Source organism: Psammomys obesus, unplaced genomic scaffold, assembly GCF_907164565.1.
Source record: "Psammomys obesus unplaced genomic scaffold, mPsaObe1.curated_primary_1811, whole genome shotgun sequence".
Classification (NCBI taxonomy): Eukaryota; Metazoa; Chordata; class Mammalia; order Rodentia; family Muridae; genus Psammomys; species Psammomys obesus.
In genome coordinates, this window is record NW_026596244.1 from 13,447,724 (window position 1) to 13,469,666 (window position 21,943).

The 21,943-nt window shown below is 52.8% G+C and overlaps 1 protein-coding gene across 1 annotated transcript in view; it reads left to right on the forward strand.

The window, feature by feature from the left end:
* The window catches only part of Gatb (glutamyl-tRNA amidotransferase subunit B), a 70,880-nt gene extending 54,134 nt beyond the window's left edge, over positions 1 to 16,746 (forward strand). The window contains exons 10-13 of the mRNA XM_055596511.1: positions 2,252 to 2,385; positions 8,406 to 8,484; positions 14,357 to 14,491; positions 15,905 to 16,746. Of these exons, the coding sequence (XP_055452486.1) occupies positions 2,252 to 2,385; positions 8,406 to 8,484; positions 14,357 to 14,491; positions 15,905 to 16,033 (477 nt within the window). The 3' untranslated portion in view covers positions 16,034 to 16,746. The remainder of the gene's footprint in view (positions 1 to 2,251; positions 2,386 to 8,405; positions 8,485 to 14,356; positions 14,492 to 15,904) is intronic.
* The last annotated feature ends 5,197 nt before the right edge of the window (positions 16,747 to 21,943 follow it).

A 21,943-nucleotide genomic window follows, 5' to 3' on the forward strand; every position in this document is an offset into this window, starting at 1 on the left:
TGTGTGTGTGTGTGTGTCTGTGTGTGTGTGTGTGTGTGTGTGTCTTGGAAAGTGGACTGCTGAAGGAGCAGTGCAGGCAGTCCCGGTGCACGTCTGTCTGATTGACGAGTCCTTAGGTAGGGGCAGCCGTGGCAGCAGCCTGAGCCTCCTGCAGCCTCACTTCCTGTAGCTCACTCTTACCATTGCAGGTTCACACCCTCTTTGAACTGTGGGCCGAAACCCAGTGAGGTCAGCTGCAGCTCAGAGAGGCTGCATCCCAGTGCTGGCTTGAGACGAGCAGACGTGTGACCCACAGCATTATCCATCCAACAGTGAAGCCACCCAAGGGTGGAGGATAAGCTGCTCATCACGGCTGCTCAGCCAAGCCTGCTCAGCCAAGCCTGCAAGCCGGGCGCAGGGTTTGTGGGTGGACGCCGGACCGCCTCCCCTGCAAAGCAGTAAGGCCTGTTCCTGACAGCTCATCCACCAGTGCCTGTATGAGTGCCAACAGGAAGGGCCCGCCTGCCTGGTGTGCCCTGCACAGCCCTCCCTCCCCAGGGACTTGTGAGCCAGTGGAGAAGGGTGAGGACTCTAGAAGTTGAGCAACACTGGCTCATCAAATTCCCCAAATTGCCTTTATCTGTAGTCAAGTTCACACTGCTGCAGTGGCCTTTGCCCTCCTTTAGCACGAGCAGAATAATGGAGGTGGTGCTCAAAGGGAGATGCAAGCCCTGGCTGTGGGGCTATCCAGGAGGCTGGTCACCAGAGGATTTAGCTGTTACAAAGGCCGCGGAGATACCTCTTGTTACAGAGTCTCCACTGTAGCAGTGGAGTGTCCACGTATGTATTAAAACTTCCACAGTAGCTAACGGTTGAGTGTACTTTGTCAGTATGTCTCACTTCTTAGTAACTTGTTTTACTAGAATGTTCTTTTGCTTAATGAAAGCTTCTAAGAAGGGGAAAAAGTTGAAGGTTTAGCTGCAGTTTGAACATAAGACTATTTTGGGGATAATGTTTAGTGGGTAAGGAAAATATACCGCTTAGGGCTAGAGAGATGGCTTGGGGTTCAGGGCGCACCCTGCCCTCGCAGAAGACCTGCAGGCACCACCCACACGGGACCACTCCCCTGTAGCTCCAGCTCCGGGACTGCAGCACTCTGCCCTCCGTGGACAGCCCTACTCACGTGGACAGCCCTGCAGGGCAGGTTAACCCTTTAAAAACATGCCATCTGCATCTGGAGAGTCACACCTCTACTACAGTACAACAGGCTTTTTCTCTTCCGAAAGTACCAGGGCTGGCGCAATGAGAAGCCGCAATGCAACCTGAAGAGTGTCTCGGCTACTCTCACGCATACTGAGGCAATCCCTAGTGCTTGATGGTAAATCACAGGTGATTCACAGCGGGCTCCAGCTGACGAGACCCTGATCTGCCCGCTGGCTCCCACCAAGAGTCTGATGTGGCTAGACCTGACGTGGCTGTGCTTAGCGAGTGAGCAGGAAGAACGTGGCCCTAACACATGCTGCAGGCCAGGGTGGCGAACAGGAAAGCCCACAAAACAAGTCTGCTGAGGACCAGTCCAGCCGAATAGCTCATGGAGTGTGCACAGGGCCAGGCCACCACACCAGCACGGCTCAGAAGGCCCGGAAGCCAGAGCCTGCCTCCGTGCACTGTGGAGCTCTTCTCGCTAGGTCACACAGACTCATCTTTGTGCTGGATTCGGACCGTTCCCACACCACTGCCCACCTCTCAGACACCAGAGGAACACAGGAGCATCTTTGCCAGTGCTCACCAGGACGTCTAGGAGGGGCGGGACAGAGGAGAGGAAGGGCATCAAAGTCAAGTCACAAAGTCCCCTTCACCACCCAGGCTTGGCTAGCAGGGGCCTGAGTGCTGGGCAAGGGTGCAGGATGGTGAATTTCACTGTGCTCGTGTCTCTGAAGTTAGGCATGCTGAGGAGGGGGGGGGTGTGTTCCTTTGTGTGGATTCAGAGTGGCGGTGGAAGGATGTTTATGTTTGCTGCAGATGAACAGGCTGCTCTGGTGACAGCTCAGTGTGTCAGGAAGGAGTAGATGTCTTGTGGAGGCAGAAGGCAGCAGCTTCCGGTCACCTTCCACATGTGGGTCTTTCAGTTTGGGGAGGAGATGTATGTAGGTATCATGTGTGTGTGTGTGACTGTATGTATGTATGTACATATGCACGCACACACGCACACACACACACACACACACAGATATTATATATACACACAATATATTCCTTTTTTTTTTAACAGAGTGAAGTTGGCCTACTGGAGTTCTTCCAAAATGTGATAAAGGAAACTAGGGCAGAGCCAAAAAAGGTGACTAACTGGGTCCTGAACACCTTCCTGTGCTATTTAAAGCAGCAGAACCTGGCAGTCAGCGAGAGGTGAGTGAGGTCTGGGGATTCCTTTCTTTCTGTGCCGTGACCTCTGTTCTGAGGCACTTGAAATAGGACAGGGGCCTATTTTACTCTGCCTATTCTCCCTCAGGCTCCCCTCAACAAGACAACAAACATCTCCTTTGAGCTCCACATTCTAAAAATATTCTCCAGCCCATCTGAAAATTCGCTCTGTGCTCAGACCCCCGACAGTGTGCTGTGTCTGTGGCACTGTGTTAGGGCTTAGTGGCTTCAAGGTGAGCAAGACAAGGAATTGCTCACTTGTGTCAGTGCAAACCCATGAAACGGCCAGTCTCCTCAGCCTGGTTTTGGAGTGTTAGAGGGGTACACATGGCGCTGTAGAGGGGCCCAGGGAAATCACCCCAGGCCTTCCTCGGGAAATGAGTCAAGAGCCGAGACCTGAAGAACTTTGGGGTTACTGAGTGAGTGGTGTGGGGTACAAACATCTGGAAGTTCCATGAGCAGACAAACAGCCAGCCTCAGGAGCTCGGAGGATCCAAAGGCTCCAGCACACCTCCGGGGTGCTGAGGGGGGAGGCAGAAAAGGTGGTGACAGGCTGGAGATGACACCTGGAGAGTTTTCAGGCCACACCATGGCCTACAGGATACCGCCACAGGATTATGCCATATATTAATATGTCCCTTAAACAGAAACAGCATCATCGGGGCGGCAGCTTCTAGACTTCCAGTGGCCGTTGGCTTGCTGTATCGTCACATGGTGGAGTGTTGGGAAAGAGAGAGGGAAAAAGTTCTCTAGTCTCTTCTTACAAGGTTCCCAATCCCGTCATTGACTCACTTCACCCAGCCCACGTGCTCGCCGAAGAACCCACCTCCTAACACCATCACATGAGACGGTGACAGCCTCCGTATGTGGGTCAGGTGGGCACAGTTCAGTGCGCAGCAGAGGAGGCGAGCCATCAGGTGGGCCGCAGGGAGCTGCTCCCAGGACTGCTGATGGCGAGGGCCCGATGGGCTCCTGTGCAACAGTGACAGCAGTGTGGCTGAAATGAGGGAACATTCTCTGCGTGCTCAGCTTCTAAACGTCTCACCTGAGCACCAAGGTGACACCGATGGCTGTCCTTTGAGGCCTAGTGGACTCGGGAGGAAGAGTGGGGGCAGACGGCCTGGGAAGCGCCTTCTTAGTTGTGCTGCTGTAGGACAGACTCCTGCCTCGGGTGTGCAGCCGTCAAGGCGTGTGGACCCGCAGGTGACAGGAATGTCCAGGACAGGCAAGCACAGGCACACTTCTCTGAAAGAAGCAGTGAAGGGGCTCAGCGGAAGGCGGCACTGGACCAGCTGAGCCCCGAGCTGAGGACAAACAGGCTAGTCAGGCGCCCACCGCTATTCTGACCTGGGACTCATGGAAACGTTGAGGAGCCTCGTGTTGCTGCGGAGCAGACTGTGCACACGGCAGCATGTGGTGCAGGGAGGCGTCCTATAGAGACTGACTGAGGTGGCTGAGGGTGAGTCCCGTGCCTCTCAGAAGCAGGACAGAGAAGGAGACAGACAGAATGCCAGGGAGCGGGACAGCCAGGTGTCACAGAACTCAACTCAGAAGAGGAAAGAGTGAGGGACCGGGGAGATAGCTCGTGAACACACCAGCGGATGTGAGTTTGGATCCTCGGTTCCCATGCGAGGGAAACTGGGTACAGTGGCCACGCCTATCATCCAGCGATAGGAGGGAGAAATAGCGGACCCCGGAGCTCTGTGTCCCAGTGAGACCTTGTCTTAAAAATAAGTGTAGAGCTTTGGAAGAAGAAACCTGACATGGAGCCCTGGCCACACCTGCACACCTGCACCTGTTCTTAGTTACTGTTTATTGCTGCGCAGACTCCATGGCCGACGCAACTTATGAAAGAAGGCATTTAATTGAGGCTTGCCCACAGCTTGAGAGGGTGAGGCCATGGTCATGGCGAGGAGCAGGCAGCAGGCAGGCCTGGCACTGAGCAGCAGCTGAGAGGGTACGTCTGATCTACAAGGCAGAGTAAGAGGACCTGGCTTAGACTTTTGAAACCTCAAAGCCCACACCCAGAGGCTCATGTCCTTCACCAAGGCTATCTCCTAACCATTCCTAAAAATTCCACTAACTGAGAACCAGACATTGAAATATGAACCTGCGGAGGCCATTGCCACTCAAACGGTAACATAAAAACACGCACACAGCTGGAATGAGCAGCAGCTGAAATACGGAGACTATGTGAGAGGTCCATTATGGAAGGTGGCAGGACCCTGCTTGCGTCCGCCTGGACGCCCAGGCCAGCGGGAGGCGTTCCCTCAGCATACCCCTGCTCTGTCAGACAGTGGGTACTCTGGCCTGAACACCCACAACATCCTTTGTTCTGCCCCTTACGTGTTCCCCAGGTGTGACCTCGCCCTTCAGAGTGTCCACAGTTCACACTGTGGGAGAGTGGGAGCCATTCAGAAGCTCGTGGAGGTAACGCAGCGGTACCTCAGCCTGGAAGACGGGAAAGCATTTTGGTGGGGGAGGCCTGGTGATGTGTGTGAGGATGGAAACGAGCTGGGAGGAACAGAATCACAGGGCTTTTGACCACTCTGGAAGCACAGGAGTGAAGCAGATAGAAGGAAGAGGAGCCAGAAAAAGCAGTGTCAGCCCTGGACTTCCCCAGGGCAGACTGAGGAGTCTGGGAGCCAAGGAAGAGAGCACCAAAGTGGCAGGATGAGCAGACAAGAAGCAGAAGAGCGATGCCAAGAAGAGGAGAGGCCCCAGAAAAAGCTGTTCTCAGGGCTGCGTTTGGAGTGTGGGTGCACCCAGAGGGAAAGCGGGGTGCTCAGCAGCTGCAAGGGTGTGGCTTTTCAGAGAAGACCCTCTCTAGGGGCTAGGCTGTAGCCCCAGGGACGAGCCTTCACAGAGGCCAGTAAGTAACAAGTGGAGATTGGTTGATTTTTTGTTCGTTTGTCTACTTGCAGAAGGCACTAAGCCAGGTGGGGCCAGTAGCTGCAGCACCAGTTGGGAGTTTCTCAGTATGGAAGGTCTGGACAGGTACAAGCTGCAACACAGCGGAGCTAAGCATCCCAGGAGACCTGGAGAGAGCGATGGGTGCAGGCCAGGTGGAGGAGAGATCAGATGGACGGGAAAGGGGGAGAGCATCTGGAAAGCCTGTGCCTCAGGTGGCGTTCGTAGGAGACAGCTAAGGGTGCGAGTGCCTGAGAATGAGACCCAGAGAATAGTTGTCAGGAGTGAGGGCCATGGGGGCCCATAAACCAAGAGAACAAGAGGATCAGTGGACAGCAAGGCCACCTGGAGGCCCAGGCCTCTGCATCTTCTTCCAGGCCTTCCGAGGCCCTCTATAGCAGAGAGAGGGATGTGGGGTTAGGGCAAGTGTAGGGTTGAAATGGGCCACCATTTCATGGGTGGAGCATAGCGTTCAGTGTCTGCTCTCAGCACTCAAGCTGAGCTGGAGTTGTGATCTTGGAGCTGTAAGGGACAGAATGAAACTGGAAAACCCCATTCCACCCTCTCCTGGATGCCCTGCCCTCAGGATGATGGGAAGAGTCGGGTACAAGAAGCTTAACCTTGAGATGTCAGATTCTTCTTTCACGGAGACACATTAGCTGTCCAGAATCCAAGATTATCTGACAGCAGCAAATTAGTAGGCTGTGCTGCTGCCACCGCAGAGCCTGAATTCTGATGGTTTGTTTATTTAACTGATGAGGGGTGTCTCTCAGGATCAGTGTGACAGGGACTGATCTTTGTCATGGACTCACAAGTTGAGCCCTGGCACGGCTGCAGTTTGCAGTCAGCCCCCATATCGGGGGTCCGAGCAAGTGCAGACTGAAAATATCTGAAAAATGAGATCAGTAATGACGCGTCCGGATTCTTTTATCAGGATTTCCTAAACAACAGATGTAGCAGCCGCTTACATAGCGCCCATCTCACGTTAGGCAGGTAATCAAGAAGTCATTGCAAGCAGAGGGAAGAGTGTGTGTAGGTTCCAGATGATGATCGTCATCTTGTACGAGGAACACGCAAGTCTGCAGGCGCCGCTATCCATGGGATAGTGCGTCCTGGCTACCGCGCTCTGCTCTCCGGGACCAAAGAGCAGCTGTGTGTGTAGCGTGGCAATCGTCTAAGTTTGTGAGAAGCCCCGAGACACAGGAAATGTTGGCCTATTGTGTAGCATGCTTTGTGAGAGCAAAAAGGTGACTGAGAAACCCCACCTGGAAAAATCTGGAGAAATTCATAACCAGATTAACCAGTTAAGGTCACATGACGATTTCTGTAAGGCAAAGTACGTTCTTGGGTGACCTGACATTCATTCTCTGTCCCTCGCTACCCTCATCTTTCATAGTATTGGGTATGAATTTTTGTGTGTGCTTCAAATTCTCATACTGTGTTCCTAGGAAACATACTCCTGAGTGTCAGTGATTGAGTTATGAATGTGGAGCTTTAAGAAATAGGATTAGTGCTTTCATACAAGAGGCCTAGGAGAGTGGCTTACCCTTCAGCTCATGAGTGCACATCAAGCAGGTGCCAGGGACCCACTAGACACAGGCTCCGTGGCACCTTGACCTCCCGTTTCCAGCCGTGAGAGCTGTGAGGAAGACTGTCTGTCTGTAAGCCACTCTGCCTGGGGTGTTCTCACGCGGCAGTCGTTGGCTTCCGAATGGTGGCCTTTCTGGAAGCTCTGGAAACCTAGTGCCACCTCAGTGCTTACTGTGGGCTTTCTACATGGTCCACACTGGGAGACAAATGAAGATTGTGTTTTGTGGAACACAAATTGTAGAACATCCAAGCAATCTACATTTTGAAAGCAACTGATTTTCACTTCTTGCCAATAAAGATGGGAGGCTAGAAAAGGCTGCTGTTTGCTTTGCAGCCTGGTGCCTCTCTCCCTTTCAGGCTCTCATCAGGGTAGTCCATAGAGCTTCCGAGGACAGCAACCCTAGCCAAGCTCCAAACCGAATTTCTGCCTGGAATTCCCCTGTATCCATACTTTGGGATAAATAGTTTCCAGGTGACGGACTTCCTTCGACTGATGAGCACCCCATAAGGCACTTGAATTGGAGCTGGAACACTCTTGTTTGGAGTTGATGGATACTGGCGCTGGACGAGCTGTAGCTCCCTGCTCATCACTCAGAAGTCTCTAAAGACCTGAACAGGGACGGACAGGAAGCACACCACGGGAGGTGCTTCAGGTTGGATCAAGTGCTTCAGAGCTTTTTACACTGACATGCACGCGTGCTGTTTATAAGTGGTTCCTGTTTTAACTAGCCCCTGATGGCCTGAGGCCGGCACGTCCGTATCCCAGTTACTGTGTCTATTTAGAAGTGGCTGGACCGTGTGTTTACGAAGATGTGGTCTGTGACTGCCTTCTCAGCAACCTGAGTGCAGCCTCCCTTCTCCGAGTCTGAGTCACGACACCTATAGTGTTGCTTCACCGAGCTCCCTGTGTCGTGGTATTGGGCCAACAGTCACGTAATAGAAGTGGAGATACTGTGAATTTCTAGGCCCATGTGTGTCCAGAAATCCATCTGAATCTGCAAGGATACTGCACATAGAAGGCCTGTGAGGACAGGGCAGACACTGTGCCCTCATGGAAACTCCCTGCAATGAAAAGGTGTTTATGTTTTCATAAAACACTCAGGAAAGTGCTTTTGTTAGCTGTTTTGTTTGAAGTAATTTTTAGGCTGATCTTTCAGTAAAAAATATTTAATTACTGGATTTTATTTTTCCCTTCTCTTTGCGGTCCATGAATTTTGCAGTCACCTCCTTTTTTGAACTAATTGCTCTGAACAATTGTTTATTGCTTTAACTGCTGCCAAACAGCTGTTTTTGTTGGGCGGTAAAATAAAGCATTTTAAAGAGCACACCAGTATAAAAACTTATTATTCTAAAACAAAAGTAACAGCATCCATTAGCCTGTTATTTCCATCCTTGGGTACGGTTGATTATTTAAACGTGCAAGAGTGAGCACTTGGATTCTGGTAGCCAGTGGGCATCCTGATGATGTAAGGTATTGACTTTCCTCTTTTTCCGGGGTCTGCTAGTCCTGTCACGCCCACTGCGCTGGCCGAGCTCCTGGACCTGCTGGACAGTAGAGCCATTTCTTCAGCAGCAGCTAAGCAGGTATGTGCACGCTCCCAGAAGGCTTCTCATTGCTGCTCCTGCCCAGCCAGTATTTTCTGTGAAACGCAAAGGCATCACTAAGCGAACTTCTTGACTGAAGTGTTAAGTGCCCATGAGTTTGGATGCTGGAAGAATTCATGTGGCAGAAGGGAAAGGCCAGCACGGGCGGCACAGGACTCGGCACAGGCCTTGCGCCTGGTTTCAGCTTACTGGGAGAACTAGCTATTGTCTAGCTTTGCCTTGAGTGTCTACCCCAAAGGTCGCTGACCATGTAGCCTCCCCAATGTCCTGGCCCTCATCCCCCTGCTCTTCTGTTCTCATAGCCAGCCCCAAGGCTGCCTCTGTTCCTGTCACAGACCTGCCCTCGGGGAGCTGACCCTCAGCCCTGCATGTGCAGGAGATGATATTTTGCATGTGCACCTAGGAGTGGAGATGCAGGAAAAGGAGCGTCCTGTGAAGTGGCCGCCTCCCTAGCCACCCTCACTAATGGGCTAGGTAGGCGGCGGTTCCTAGAATTCAGAAAGCGCTCCAGATGAGCACCCGGAGAGATAAGGACACCCTGCGGCTGATGGCCTCCGCTTCAGAGCCTGCACAGCTGTCAGCTTTGGCTGGGAACCTGATGTGGTTTTAATGGTGCCGTTTGCATTTAATGTTTACACACTCCGACTGAAGTGGTGGGTCACGCAGTGAGGCTTTGGGGAAGCGGCTGCTCTTGGGTAGTTATGAGACACCACTGAGCATGCGCCAGCTCTCTGCTGTGCAAGTGCAGACAGGAGCTGGGGGTGGGGGGCCTGTGTGAGGCTGTCCGCCGCAGGGACCCAGCACTTAGCCAGGGCTGCCGCCTGCGTAGGTGTCGGCAGCCCACACATTTGTGACAGTGCTCAGCAGTTATGGGAAGAGTAGATGGCTGAGGGCAGGAAAACTGTATGTACATGTAGGAGGGATTGTGGCATTTGAAATGAAAGGCGCAAATTCCTTCCCCTTGTCCTTCCTACCCATCCTGCCTCACAAAAATATATAACTGTGTACACCAAACAGGAGAGCTCTGGAGGGGAGAAGGGGAAGGGCCAGAAGATGCTGACGGCGGTGTTAGTGTGTGCCCCTGGGGAACTCCCTTGCATATCAAGACCTCGAGGATTTTATCTTGTATCCTCTGTGCTTAGCTTTCTGTTTCTAAGAAAACCATTGATTTTTTTCTGAGCAGAAATAATGAATATTGTGTTTATTGATTATAAAGGCTTTAAGTAGCCATTCATGGTGATACAGGTCTGTAATGCCAGCAGTCAGGAGACTATGGCAGACAGATCCAGAGTTCCAAGTCAGCCTGAACTACACAGCAAGTTCATGGCCATGCTGGCTAAGAGGCTGCTCAAAGCTGGCAGACAGACAAAAAAACAGTGATCATTGCTTATATAGATCCTCAAATAATTGTCATTGCTATTGGTTAAGCACCATTCTGGGACTCTCCTCATGTTTATGTTCAGGGAATGAGAAAAGGAGGGAGGTGGAGCCAGAGGCAGCCACACGTAAACTCAGAGAGATAAAGACTTCAAAAAAGAGGAAGCTATAACTTAATTAATTTTATTACATGTAGTTTGTTGATTTTTTTTTTACTTCTGCCATGTATTTTTCACTATGTTAATGTACCACCTTTCAGAATAATCTCTGATCATCTGTATTTCCATGATATGGGTGGTAATGTCTCCTTTCTCGTGTTTGGTTTTGTTTTGCTTTTGAGATTGTCTGATTTGTCACCCTGCTGTGGCAGCCTTAGGGTCCTGGGATGTCCAGCTCCTTGTGCCCCCATGGATTGATTTTGGTTTTCTGTAACTGGGCCACAGCACTGGGTGCATAGTGATTTACAATTGTTGATTCTTTTCGATGATCCCTTCATGATATGTTATTGGGTCTTGGATTCTTTCAGTGCATTCAACTAATCTGTTTTGTTGTTGGTTTGTTTTGTTTTTTATGAGAGGGTTTCTCTGCCTTTGCTCTGTCACAGCTTGCTCTCAGCCCTTGCTGCCTTCCCTCAGGCCGTTAGTGGCCTCCTGCAATTTCCACTGCTGCTGCTTTTCCCTCTTCCCTTTCCTGTTGGACTGATATTTCAAAGGACCAGTCTTCCAGCTCAGTTACTCTTTCTTTCCCTCACTCTCCTCCGTTGCAGACTGCTGGCCAAATTTTTCATTTGACTTAATGAACTCTTCATTTCTATGGCCTGGTTGTTTTTCCCCACCCCAGGTCTTCATCTCTGATGAATTTCTCATTCCTGTCGTCCAGGAGCTTCCTACTTTCGTTTAGCTCTTTATCTGTATTCTGAGTTGGTTTTTTTTTTTTTTTTTTTTAATCATTCAGTGGCGGTTCAAGCAGGTACAGTGTGGACCACAGCACTGTGTTGGGGGAGCTCACTCCCTGGTTACAGCTCCATTTGGAAGCTATTGTCCTTAGGAGGTGGCGGGATTTGCTCAGACCCCGTTTCTGTTAGCTCTTCGTGTGAGTCTGTGTGCTGCTGGAAATCGCCGCCCACAGAGCTAGGCAGCCATGCCACCCAGTTCCAGCCGCTTTTGCCACACCAGCGAGGGAGCCTGATGTACGCTCTACGGCCAGGACTCCTCTGCCCTAAATTTCTCTGCCTTTTCTGTGTCTGGATCTGCTGTGCTGTCTTCTAATGGCCAAGGACTCCGACATGTGCACGCCTGTGCATTCCCCGGGACGGGCAGTAGCAGCACTGGTCCTGGCTTTCTGCCCTGTGGGGCACAGGCCCTCTTGTTCTCTGTGGTTACCAAGCAAGCTGCTGGCAGGCTTGTAGGAAATCTCAGAGGTCCCACAGCAGGTCTACAGATGCATGCTACCCTGCCTGTGCTGTAGGTGCGGGGGACCTGAACTCAGGTCCTGACGCTTGCACTGCCGGCCCTTTGCACCCCGAGCCATCTCTCGGGCCGCAGCACTTCATCTCTCATGCACACCAGCTGACAGTCAGTCATTCCTGTTCTGGAGAGATGATGCAGCTCTCAAACTCACACGTGGCCTCTTCAGTGAGCATGCTTTCAAAGTTTTTGGGCAGATAGATAGGAATGGCGTCTCTGGAATGTAAGATTACTCTGTCTGCTAGCCCAAGTGGCTACACCATTTCATATTTGCACTCTGTATATCCTAGAGAAGGCTCCAGCTCCTCCACCTTCTTGCCAAGACTCGAAAGTGTGATATTTTTACTTTTATTTTATTTATTCATTTATTGGTTTTCTGAGACAGAGTTTTTCTCTGTGTAGCCTTGGCTGTCCTGGACTCACTTTGCAGACCAGGCTGGCCTCGAACCCACAGAGATCCACCTGCCTCTGCCTCCTGAGTGCTGGGATTACAGACGTGCACCACCATACCCAGCTTACCTTAATTTTTAAAATTTAAATAAAATAAAACCTATCATTCTGCCACTTTCTCTGTTCCCCCCAGTACCTCCCATGAGGCCCATGCCTCACGCTCTCTCTCAAACTGAAGGCCTCCTTTTCGTTATTACTGCTATGGATGTGCACACTTGCTACTTATCTGTAGAAATACAGGAATACAGAGTGCACTTAGGAATCACTGGTTTGGTTAAGTGGTTGAGTATGTTTTACTTTGATCTCTCTCCGTACAGCCTATGGTCTATAACTCACTATGTGGACCAAACTGTCCTCGAACTTACAGAGCCCCTCCTGCCTCTGTCTCCTGACGCAAGGCCGCCACACACGGTTCTGATCACAACCACGCTGCTGAATGTGAGGTACTAGCTCACATTCAGATAGAGATGGAGTTCTCTAACGACTAGTTATCTTGAATGTCTTTTCGCATTTTTATAATTTTCAGCACATAAAAAGAAAAAGTGTGTTGTAATTACCTTTAATGCATTAACAGAGGACTCCAGCAAAGCATAGCTTAGACTTTAGACCGTGTGTGGCAGAACAACAAAGCCTTTGATGTGTTGGTTCTTGGCATGGCCTGACACACTGGAAGAGACTACGGATACGGTTAGCCGTCCAGGAGATGAGGGGGAGAGTTGACGGCATGGCTGGCTGCTGGAAGTTGTGCTCACAGGTCCGCCCTGCCCCGAGGGTGCCCCCGTCCCGGAGTCGCCCCTCCTCTGTGCCAGTGTGTAGTATTAATCCCTCTCTGGCTGCTGCCTCTTGCCTACATCGTAGCCGGTTAGCTCTGTCCTTTCCCAGGTCACGGCATCCTCCACTCAGGTGTCCAGCGGGGCTTCTGTGGCACACAGCCTCGCTCCTTCAGCACTGGGGCCGGCAGGAAGAGGCGTCCTGCCCTACTTTTCAGAAGTAGAAACCTGCAGAGTGTGTGCAGGTGCCCTGGGCCCTCTCTCAGGAGCCAGGTCTGCGTACTGAAGGGGCAGGGACAGCACCATCAGCTCTCCTCACTAAGGACAGGGCCAGTTGGGCCACATCAGACTCCAGCCCCACCAGCTTCTCAGCTAGCCTGCATTTGGTCCCGGCTCCGAGCCTGCTGCCGGCCAGGCGCAGCTCAGGGGAAGTGATGCCTGCTGCGTGGCCGCCTCCTCGTGGACAGCGACATGGAAGTTCCCTGACTCCTGAGCTCTGTTCCAGCCTCCAGTGGGACCAGCCAGATGGTCCATAAGGACGAAAGCCATGTTTAACACCCAGCCTCCTGTGTGCTCTGGAGGGAGCCTAGAGAAAACACCAGAGGCTTCTAGACTGTAGAAATGTCACAGTGTGCCCTGTACTGCCTGGGTCACATGACGGCATCCCTCTGTGAGCTCCATGCTCTGCACATCTCTCCCTGCCCTTCCTCTGGGGCCTTCCGACAGAAATGGTCTGTCATAACAGGTTTTTTGACCAAGAGGGTCTTCCTTTCTCTGTAGGGACATGGCTCCTTCCCTGACATTTCCCTTGAACAGTCCTTTATCAGCCTGTTCAGGTCCCCTGGACCCAGTGACCGCAGGATGGGTTGTGAGGAGCCAGAGGGTGCCCCTCCATGTCTGCCCAACAGCTCTGCCTCCTTCCTGGAAACAGCTGCCCTGCAAGGCCCTGGGCAATGCCCTGCAGGTAACCACCCCCAGGGCCTTCTGAGCTGGAGGACTGTCTTCACTTCTGCGTGTGGAGGTCTGAGTTAGGACCTGGAGGATGGGGTTAACTTTACCATCTCCTCCTCGCTTTGGCCACTGTGCTGAAGAGCCCCCTTTCCCGGAGGAAGGGGCTGCACGGTGGCACCCCAGAGAAAGGAGCAGCCCTGTGTCACAGGGCTGCAGGGCAGGGCGGAAACCAACCATAGCAGCCAAGCCTTTTCCCCAGATTGGTTCCTTTGGAGACTTACTATTTGGGTGGGAAAGTAAACAGACCATTGACAGACAACGACCCTGGTCAGAATGGGCTCAGCTCTCCCAACAGGACACAAGGAAGGAAGGCCAGAGCCATGAGCTGTGGTTTGTTTCTCCTTGTTTTCCATCTTGTATCTTCTCTATGGAGTCATTTTCCTGCCTCCTAGCAGGCTACTCTGGACTGTTCAGCAGTGGCTGCCTCTGCTGTGTGTGTAGCCTGTCCTTCAGGGAATGTCACCTGCTTTAGTTCAGTGGAGAGAGCGATCCACCACCTGCCCTCTGTGAGGACAGGCTGCCTGGCTTGAGTCAGCGAATGGGGGACACAGCCAGCTGGCCTGAGAGGAGGAGGCTTGGCTTGCTGAAGGGAGGTGCCCAGCCCTCTGGGAAGACTGTCGGGGAGATGGTGGCTTCTTCCTGGGCCAGGCCATGCAGCTGGTGCTAATTGGATCTGCTGTTCCCGTCCCTTCCCTTCCCTGTGCGCCATGTCACCACAGAGGCACAGAGGGGGCAGGAGTGCCCAGTCCTCACACCTCTCTCCCTCCTTTCTTGCAGGTGTTTGAGGAGCTGTGGAGGGGGGAGGGGAAGAGCGCAGCACAGATCGTGGCAGCGCAGCAGCTGGAGCTGATGCAGGATCGAGAGGCCCTGGAGGAGCTCTGCCAGGCCACCATGGACGAACACCCCCAAGTGGTAATTATCTCCAGTAGGCAAACGGCCTTCCTGGGCAGTAGCTCAGCAATGAGGGCCAGCTGGACCCCTGTCCAGGGCTCCTGCAGCAGCCACAGACCCTTCCCCAGGAGGGCTGGCCCAGCCCTGTCCGTCCTACCTCTGTGTCAGCGTTTAACTGTCCAGACAGACCACTCAGATGACAAACAGCCCCATGTTCTATGAGGAAAGCTCTTTGCTGGAGTTTGCTTTCTGTGGAGTTAGGTTAAAGGAGCATGATCAAGTCTCCAAGCCCAAGTGTTAACCATCACTCTCTCCCAGAGGTGTCACTTACATTCTTTGTGGCTTCCTCTGCCTCAGAAAGACCCGCTGCAGGGAGGGAAGAGACCTGGCTGTGGCACACAGCCTCGCTCCTTCAGCACTGGGGCCGGCAGGAAGAGGCGTCCTGCCCTACTTTTCAGAAGTAGAAACCTGCAGAGTGTGCAGGTGCCCTGGGCCCTCTCTCAGGAGCCAGGTCTGCGTACTGAAGGGGCAGGGACAGCACCATCAGCTCTCCTATGGCCCTCGAGAGGAAAATGATCTGTAAATTACAGAGAAAATCCTTTGACAGAAACATGGCTGAAAACCAAGTCCTTCTGTGTTCTTAGCATAGCACAGGAGAGAAGAGCCATGCCAAGTGGCAGGCCTGCCTTCCTCCCAGCCCACCCAGGGTCTAATCAGACTGTCTAGAGAGACATTTCTCAGGGGGAAAATTACTAGTATCTCTTTCAGAAGAACGTCCATCACCCCTCAGTGTGCAGGGACACAGACGGCTCAGTAAAGAGCCCTTGATGAAAATGAGCCACATGGTCCCAGCAGTCTGCCTTCTTGCCCATCTGCAGGGCCTGATAAGGTTCAGGTCGCCCTGCGGCACTCAGGCACATTAGTGCCAGTCGGGGCCCTTGCAGAGGGAGGCTACACACAGCAGTTCTCTGATGGCGCTCGGCCCCTCCTGCCTTCACCTACCTGCCACACTCTGGCTGAGTGGGCTGCCATCCGAAAGCTTTGTTTTCTGAGGAGCAGCTCTCATTGGCACGGAGCAGAGGAGCCTTTCGATCGGCACTAGAGAATCTGAGAGGCTGGGCCTGATTAGACCTGATGCTCATCACAGAAATGGCTCTCTGGGGCTGCATTGCTGTGTCCCCAGAGGAGAGGGCCCTGGTTCCCACGTGCCAGCAGATCCAAACCACTCCCTTGTCTACGTCAGTAAGGACAGAGGAGCCGAATCCCCTTTGACAGGAGCCTAGAGACCCCTAAAAGTTAATCCCCTCCTCTCTTCCCTTGCATTCTACATCTTACATGAATTGAAGAAAGAGCCTTAATTTAGTTTGCAGTCAATGGGAACCTTGAGGGTTCTTGTGTGAATCTCTATCTTCACCTCCTGACTTTGCTTTACAGGTGATGGACGTGAAGGAAAGAAACCCCAAAGCTATAAATAAGTTGATCGGGCTGGTCCGCAAAGCAAGCCTCAGCCGAGCAGACCCAACCCTGATAAAGGAGATACTGGAGAAGAAACTGTCATTGTGAGGTGTTGGGGTCCCTCGGCCTGAGGGAGGACAGTGGGGCCCTGAGAAGAGGGACCCCTGGGGGCTGCCCTCATGTGCTGCACAAGTGTGTCTCAGTCACAAGCTAAGCCTCCCAGTGTGTGCGAGAGCCCGGTGACCTGAGACGCCATCACAGAAGACGGGCAGCAGGGCCTCTACCTGTGAGGAAGCGGCTCCTTGATGGTGCAGCAGTGATTAGAGAAACAGTGATTCTAAGCAGAATAAAGCGCATGACCCCACCTCAGGTGCCAGGAATGCTTCCTCACAGCCACACGCGCCCCCATCCTCCAGGCCAGCGGACCAGGAGAGGTGGAATTCAAGTACCCGCTTCTGGAGGCGAAAACAATAAACCACGCCACAGAAACACGGAGGGCGGGCAAGGGCGGGAAGGGGGTGTTGGCACCTGCCGGCTCAGTGTAGGCACCCCTGCCCACTCGGCTCCCCTGAGTTCAAGTGACACAGCAGTTCGCGGGTAGATTTAATGGATAAAATATATACTGAAAAAGCACATAAAAGCGAACTCCCGCCTAGTTTACACCCCTCCCACACCCAGTGCTTAGGCAAAACATAAAGATGGAAAAGGTGGGAAGGAAAGAAGGCTGCAACATCAAGTTGTTTTACCTGGAAAGACTAAGATTATGAATAAATCAGTCTTGGCTTTAGCTGTCGTGAGGTACAGCTGACAATGCTGGTGAAGGCCGGTTGCTTCTGTCTCCTCCTTCCCAGAGTCCTGGGACCCTCTTGTTTCTTCTGTGCCCAGACAGCGCATTCCTTCTGCAGATGGCTTTTGGCAGTATTGGTGAGACTGACAGCAAAGGGAAACCCCCTGGAGGCCGCAGGCTGCTTGGGGCATGGCCGGGGCCATCCTTCCGGGGCAGCTGAGGAACGGGAGGACGTGGACAGCCCATCCCCATCCCCAGACAGCGGCCGCTGGCTCTGCTAAGTAGTGAAGGCAAGAGCTGAGGTAGCGTGGACACCAGGTCCTTGCTCTGTTCCAGACAAGCAGAAAGAGGCGGCAAGTAGAGTGTCACCTCATCCAGGAAGTCCCAGGCCTCACGCTGGGTCGTGAAAACGGCCTGTTCGGTGATTTCCACAAGGGAGACCTGTTGCTTACACGCCTGAACCCCAGGGGTCAGAGCTGCTCACACTAATCCGGCAGGATCTTTTCATAAAGAGCAGTTTCTAACCTCCGTTTTCACCAGAAGTTCTGGCTTGGTCACTGAGCCTTGCAGAGAGCGCTCCGATGCTGCCGGCCTGGCTCGCTCCGTGGGCGCTGCTATCGACAGAAGCAGTGTCTGGACCTGTTTGTCTGCCAGATGCACATGGACTGTTTGCTCGGAGAAGCCGTTGGGGGCCGTCCTCCCCAGGCTCTTCCAGCCAGCTCTGATGGCTGCCGCGGTCTGTCCGTGGTCTTAAACCCTAGGCAGGCCACAGGGGAAATCTGAGCCAGCTCTGACCAGGCCTGAGTGGACGCATTTGAAAGATGCACCTCTAGAACGCCTTTAAAAACTGCACAAAGTACGGCTCTGCCATGCACAGGCCGCAGGCAAGAAGACTTTCCATTCTTGTACGTGTGAACACCGTCCAGTTCCGTGTGTACACTCGGGGGACATCTCACTAAAACACACGACCCCACAGCTAAAGCCGCCGTCTTCGCCTACAGAACCCGCACACCTGCAGCATGGCTGGCCGGAAAGTGCGAGAGACTAATGAGCCCACAGCCCCAGAGCCGGCGCTGCCTACTCACCCAGACCTGCGCACTGCGGCTCCACGGTGGTTGATGGGGCTGGGAGTGAAGTTCATTTAGCCTACGGAACAAATACACGGGCGGCCTTCTGCATCCCCGCCTTTGTAGGAAGGGCTGCTAACTAAGATGTTAAATTTTGGGTCATCTCTGTCCGAAAAGCCAGCTGTTTGCACCTGCTAGGCTCATACCCGAGTGGACCTTCTCTCTCTCTCTCTCTCCAGGCACACATAGAAAAACTGTCAGAGGAGCAGCCCTGTTAGGCCACAGAGGACGATTTTGCAGCCAGTCCTGAAGATACCTGATAAAACAGGGTCAGATGAAAGGAGAGGAGGTCCTCCCTATCAGTGGACTTGGAAAGGGGCAGGGAGGAGATGAGGGAGGGAGGAAAGGAGGGAGGGAGGGAGGGTGGAATTGACAGGGAATGAGGGAGCAGGATACAGCTGGGATACAGAGTTAGTAAAATGTAACTAATAAGAAAAAGAAAACTATCAGAATTCTACCACGGTGAGTTCTGTCCCTGCCTCCCACCTCAGCATAATTACTGGTAATCTGGAAGTATATCATGAAAGGTTTGTGCCCCTTCAAGCAGGTCCTTTCAGTGGCAGAGCCTAAGGCACAGCCCACAATTTATGTTGTATCTTTCAATTGTTTGAATGTAGTTGTTACCATTTGACAGACAGAGCAATGAGGAAAGCGCTGCACGGAGAAGGCGAGTAATTTGCCCATTGGGGAGCAGTGTGGATGCGGCCACAGTGCTGCTCTGGCAGGCTCTCGGCAGGTGTCCGGGAAGTGCGTCTCACCCAAGCTGACCTGCGGGCTGTGAGGCGGAAAGCTTGCTCACCCAGTCCTCTCCCACTGGCTCCCTGGCTGGGGAGGCATGGCTGGGCACTCACGTAAGCCCAGCCGTCAGCACCGCATCCCTTCCGTACCATGTCTGCAGGGACGAAAGAGGCCTGGCTGCTGGTGGTCCTTGCATACACCTGTCCCAGGAAAGCGGCACTCGACAGACTCGGGCAGCCTCGGCTCGTGAAGCTTACAACCCCGACTCAGCGCTTCCATCACCTTTTCTGGTTTGGAAAGTGGCACCGCTCATGTGAACCCCACAAAGGTGCCCTGAAATCAACACTGAGCACACGGGGACAAAGTCCTGTGGTCGGGCTTGTGTGGGGACAGCGACCTGGGTTGTCTTCAGACAAGAGCACAACTTGCTGTGACCAGTCCTAGCTAAAACCATCAGCGTGAGAGTTCTGAGGGCAAGAGTTCACAGACACCTAGCCACTGTGCCCTCCTCTCCCTCCCACGGGCCTGTTCTCTAAAGAGCCTCCCAGAAAGTCTCTTGCCAAAGCCCTGTTTATCCAGCTAATGAGCTACAGACATAATCTGTCCTCCAAGTGATGGACTAGTCAGTGCCTGGATGGAGAGGGCATTTGCTGAGGCAAAATGATCCCAGAAGCCGTTCTGAGTCCTCCAAGAGCTTTACGTGACGCACTAGGCTTATGACGGTCATCCCAGAAGAAGAGAAGCCAACTCCATTCTCTTAAGATGTCTCTTCCATTGACAGACTTGCGGGTGGAGTGCAGGCTCTTGACAGGGCGCTCTAAGCCGAATGCAATGGGGAGTTAGCGGGCAGCTGAGGCGGAAAGGGCTAAGGATACCTCCCTAATGGTTGAAAGCTGCTGTGGCCGCCAAAGGCGCTGCTGCCTCGAGAAGCGAACTGCAGAGACGGCTTGAAGTAGCCACAAACTGCACTAGGCTGTCCCGGGCCCACGACTCGAAGTGGCACGAGCAGCGATAGCTGTCTGCAGTAAAGCATTCCGCAGAGAGGGCGAGCCTGACGGCCCTCTCCGCAAGCGCAGAGGCTAATTAGCAGTTGAACTGGCCTGCTCTGAGTGACAGCTGGAGCACAGCCATCTTTAACGTCATGTCCGTGCCAGGCCTCACCATGCCGGCCAGACTTCCCTACTGAGCACAGCCTGGGCTACACTGGTCCGGAATGGATAGCCACATAGCAACTTTAGGCCTCTAAATGGAGCTGGAAGCAAAGCCACAGGACTACTGCAGAGAAGCAGACATCTGCCAGGCACCTAAACTAGAGCAACCCAGACACTGACACATCCAGTTTCCAGATTCTATTCTCAGGAGGACGCTTTGCCGACAACACCCACCTCAGGACGTCCTAATGGGCAGAACATCAACGACCACATCTAACCTAAGGAAAAGCCTCCTGCTAAGGTCCATTCCTTGCTACCAAGGAATGGACACCCCTGTCACAACAGACATCCACTCAGTGTGTCACATCACTTTCCACAACAATGCTAAGCCAAATGGGACACTCTCACAGTGACCAGAGAAAGAAAGGGTTCAATGATAAACCCCCTTTAACGAATTCTTCCTCAGCTGCATGATCTGAGAGGCTGGAACTCAGCCCATGAAATTGTGTTTTAGCCTGAAGCTACACTGCATTTTCTTTGTTATATATATATATTTTTTACATTTACCTGGCTATTTTCAAAATCAATTTTAACTATCCCTGTGTGCTCATGTATTTTAAACCATAAAACTCACTCAGTCTAGACCTTTAAATCAGAGCCTGTATTATGGATCCAGGTTAATGTTGGGATGATTCAGGAACCCTCCACCCCGTCCCTGCTGAGGACCATCAGGCTAGACACAGTGACGCCAATCCAGGGTCTGTGCCAAAGAGACACATCTACGGTTGCTCCTCAGGCATGGCACCTGATATGACACCTGTCACGGGGAACAGGACGTAGTCCCTGGAGCACCTCACATTTCTACAAATTCTCTCCCATGTATTACAAGAAAAGGGGGGCTTCCACCTGGGAACTTCAGGACTAGTGTAACCTACATCATGACTGCTGTCTTCCCACAGAGCGCCTGGCATCACCTGTCTGCCGAGCGCAGTGTTCGCTCTCTCAGATCGTATTGGCCTGTTCTTCTGACTCTAGCGCACGCTTGCTCTGCAGGCCCACTGTTCCTGGCTACTTAGCTCAGCTGCACGGGCCTTGATGTGCTCCATGCTCTATTCTCAGCTGACTTCTGTTTGTAAAACCCTGAGCACAGCCCTCTGAGGAAAGACTGGAAGGATTTGGGGGCAAATGCTGTTAGAGAGGGTTGTGAAGCAAGTGCTCTCTGCATCCCACCCAGGCCGGCTGACCTCCCAACCCTTCACCTGAGCATCCAGTCAGCGTCCTTGCCCTCTGTTGACCTTTGTCTGCATCAGTACCCCCTGGGGGCGGGTCACTCTCCCACAGTAGGCGCCTTCCTCAAAAAGGACTCAGGTATATAATAACTGTGTGGAGTGGGCGTGAGAACGGCTAAGGAGCAACATGCTTACCCAGCATATCTTTAAAAGAAAAAGGAAAGAGGAAATACTGGCTTGAGGAGAATCAGTACCAATGCCAGAAAATGGAGAAGGGCGGAAGATCGCAGAGCTAGAGCACCATTTGCAGATGGGGCTTCAGCATTCAGTGCCGAGGCACACACAAACAACCCCACAAAGTGGGCTTGAAGGAGCAGCCGTCCCTCTAGCTGCCCCCCTCTCCTGCTGGAGCCTCTCTCTTCTACTGGAGACCTGTGGGCACACATCAGGAAGGCAAGAGCAGGCCATTTTGCTGTGCCTCCTACCTGCCACCTACTGCATTCTGGCTGGGCAGACTGAGTTGAGACAAACGGCAAGTCCCCAGTGTTCCATCAGCAGGTTTGGGGCTCTTGTTTAGCCTAGGGGCACTTCAGGCGGCGCCTAAGAGCCCACCCGGCCAGGCCAGGTCTCCTCGGCTGTTCATCTCAGGGCTGGCTGCCCCGGTTCCTCCATTTAAAGCTGCTTCCAGGTCCTACAAAGGCCTGCAATGCCTCCGATCTGATTACTTTCTCCATTGCTCTCCTGTACCAGAGACCTGACTGACAAACTAGTGTTCCTGAGGCACAATCAATGGAACTGGCATCAACGTTGGGCTCAGCAGAGATGTATGTTCACAAAAAACAGAGAGCTCAGCCTGGCATCCCTCCACTGGGGAGGGTGTCCTCACTTCAGGGCCAGGGCCAGAACGTAAGGGGGCTTTAGTATTTATAAATAGCACTGTGTGTGTGTGTGTGTGTGTGTGTGTGTGTGTGTGTGTGTGTGTGTGT